General features: G+C 31.5%; 1 protein-coding gene across 1 annotated transcript; it reads right to left on the reverse strand.

Moving 5' to 3' along the window:
• Window positions 1-1,413: 1,413 nt before the first annotated feature.
• LOC149549316 (SPX domain-containing protein 2-like) lies at window positions 1,414-2,724 on the reverse strand. The gene is made up of 3 exons (XM_089794301.1): window positions 2,479-2,724; window positions 2,171-2,315; window positions 1,414-1,715 (listed from the first exon to the last, which is right to left on the reverse strand). Exons 1-3 carry the CDS (start codon window positions 2,719-2,721, stop codon window positions 1,414-1,416), a joined length of 690 nt encoding a protein of 229 aa, XP_089650427.1. The 5' UTR covers window positions 2,722-2,724.
• Window positions 2,725-2,975: the final 251 nt, after the last annotated feature.

Raw genomic sequence — 2,975 nt, forward strand, 5'->3', positions numbered from 1 at the left:
ATTTTAATGTTTAATTAGAGCGATTTTGGTCTTCATGTGTATTTATTATGTTTTCATATACATCATTCTTTCAAAATTCATTTATAAATCATGTATGTGTGTGTGTGTGTGTGTGAGTGAGAGAGAGAGAGAGAGAGAGAGAGAGAGAGAGAGAGAGAGAGAGAGAGAGAGAGAGAGAGTGTGTGTGTGTGTGAGAGAGAGAGAGAGAGAGAGAGAGAGAGAGAGAGAGAGTTATTACATGTTATATCAACACTTTTGGATCATCTTCACATAATTCTACCACAATTAATGCATTAAAGAATCTTTAAAAGGTTGAAGATCTTCCACATTCGAGATCAAAATATTTGCAAAAATAATTTATGAATTTTCCTTTTGTCAAAATCCATTGTTAACCTAGACATGAATCAAGATCATTCACTAACTGTTTTTGTAACTATTACAAAATATACTAGTATGTTGTAGGTATATGTATATCATTCAAGCATAAATTCAATTTCTTCTTGAAAATAAGGTGATATAAGTTAAGAATATTGATGGTTATGTACACCTATCTTTAGTATTTTATTATAGTAGAATTATTTATCTAGAGGTAGTCACAAGTTAATCTAATAGACAGGGGGTTGATAAACATTCTATATCTAACACATCATATTGGACATGTTATAATGAAGACCAAGACAATTTCTATATCTACAAATATATGAAAGTACAATATATTTTGTCTATGTTGGTAGACTCAAGAATTGAAATATTACCTTTCATTATATTTTAAGTAATGTACTTACTATTTAAATGAAAGATTTGATATCAAACTCATATTACTTTTATAGACCTAAGCTGATATTTCTTCAAATATGACAAAAAGTAAGAGATATACATTTTGCTGAAGTCTATAAGATCATAACTCTCACCTTACTCCATACATTGTCATATTATTTAAATGAATTTTTTGATATCAAACTCATAGTACTTTTGTAATCTAATTGGACACCATAGATCCAAGCTGACATTTCTTCAAATATAACCTAAAAACTAAGAGATATAAGATCATATATTTGACCTTATTCTGTACATTAAAGATTCATACGCTAGCAAAATTCGATTTCTGATAAATTCATTTAAAATCATTCACTACGCTAACATATCACAAACTTATCACTTTAAATTTTCTTCAGATGTATAATTAAATGACCACTGATTTGGTAAACACAAAACACGTTTAAATGAATTCTAGCAATAAATTCCTCTCACGATTAAAAGAGGGGTCCCATTGAAACACAAACAAGTTGTTCTTGCAGAACAGCATAATAAAGAAAAAGAAAACCCTGTAAGCCCATATTATAACTTCTGAGCTTACAAATTCTTCTTTTACACCCTTTCAAAATCAAACATCTCCATGACTGAATCACTAGTTTAATCATCACTATTGTCAAAAGAGCTCAGTCTGTTCATGTCATTTAGGATGTTCAGAGCAGCAATTAAGTTTCCATAAACAATTTGATCATTCTTATTGTCTAAAAGGAATATCTCTCTCATAATATTAACCTGATCCTCCTCCTTATCAGCAGAGAAAAAAGAAGAGATGAAAGTCAGGATGCTTTGGCAATCACTTACAAGGCTTGTGAGAGTTTCATAAGAAAAGCTTGACATGATAATATTTTCCCCCAGTACAGTTCGTATTCTTCTACGGTATTTCTTCAAGATCTTCCTTAACCCTAAACAATAATACCAAACTGTTATGAATCATCACAATCAAAACTATCAGATTTCCACAATCTATATAAAGGTTCAGCACAATTTTCATTAAAAAAAGAAGAAGAAAGAAAACATAACAAACTGTTATAGATCATCACAAACATACCAAACTGTTATGGATCATCACAGTCAAAACAAAACTCTCAGATTTCCACAATCTATATAAATGTTCAATCACAATTTTTACTAATTTAAAAAAAAACAAAATCATCTCCTCCTAGTGCTCTTGCTCTTTTGTGTACAACAATAAGATCATTTCTTTCTTTAAGTGTTCTTGTTCTTTTGTATACACCGATTTATGGTCATTATTTTTATTTTAGATTATAGATCCATTGAAATTCTTCCATCTGATTTTGTTTCAAACCACTTTTTTCTTTTTATAAATGATAATATAGACACTTATTCATCATCGTACCTGTATAATTCCATACGCTATAATTCTCAAGGAGGATCAACTTTCCATGCAAGTTCACCAGATCTTTGACAATCACAACTATTTCCTCCCTTCCATTGGTTTGTAAACAACCATTCTTAACATTTTCAATCCTAACTTTCAGTCCCTGAACAAGATTTAAACAATCATCTAACATTTATTCACAAAAAGAATGCCTAGAGAAACTATGACTGAAATTTACCCATCTCTCATAAATCAACCCAAAGGAGATTCTGATTCAAAACTTGATGACCCAAATGGAAATCATGCACAATTATGATAGCTCATACCTGTAAACGAATACTGCAATCCTTAGCATTGTCCTCCATGAATGTGTTAAGCTTGTCTATTTCTACCTTGAGTAAACGTATAAAGTCCTCTTCAAACCTATCTAAGGATTCTTCGTTTGCGTTAATTTTCTCAGATTCTGAGAGTTTGATTAGAGTTTTGAAAAGGCTGTAGGAGAGATAACGATCTCTCCATTCTGGAAAAGTTTGCTCCAGAAGATATCCCAGCCATTTCTCAAACTTCATCTCCAATTGCTTTGGTTCAATGCTTCTTGCCTCAATACTTCAGCCTATATACAAGAAACAACCATAGGAATGGCCATTTAGTCAACAGCATTATTACAAATCTCAACATTTCCCCATAACCTCATCAGCTCCGCCCACCTCTTTGCCGTTTTATGTTTGGTCACTTTCTCTGAAGAGTTTTCTATGGGTATTCCAACATATACAAAGGTTTTTCTATGGGTATTCCAACGTATGAGGGTGCTTCTAGTATTTGT

This window comes from Cupressus sempervirens, chromosome 7 (assembly GCF_028749045.1).
Source record: "Cupressus sempervirens isolate cs-2001-9-10 chromosome 7, ASM2874904v1, whole genome shotgun sequence".
NCBI lineage: Eukaryota > Viridiplantae > Streptophyta > Pinopsida > Cupressales > Cupressaceae > Cupressus > Cupressus sempervirens.

What these genes read in the sequence shown, in the direction of transcription:
- LOC149549316 (XM_089794301.1), bottom strand. Translation starts at nt 2,721, where the DNA reads ATGAAGTTTGAGAAATGGCTGGGATATCTTCTGGAGCAAACTTTTCCA. An exon ending in ATTGCAGTATTCGTTTACAG is followed by an intron (nt 2,316 to 2,478) that starts GTATGAGCTATC and finishes AATCTTGTTCAG; the next exon opens with GGACTGAAAGTTAGGATTGA. An exon ending in TAGCGTATGGAATTATACAG is followed by an intron (nt 1,716 to 2,170) that starts GTACGATGATGA and finishes ATTATTGTTTAG; the next exon opens with GGTTAAGGAAGATCTTGAAG.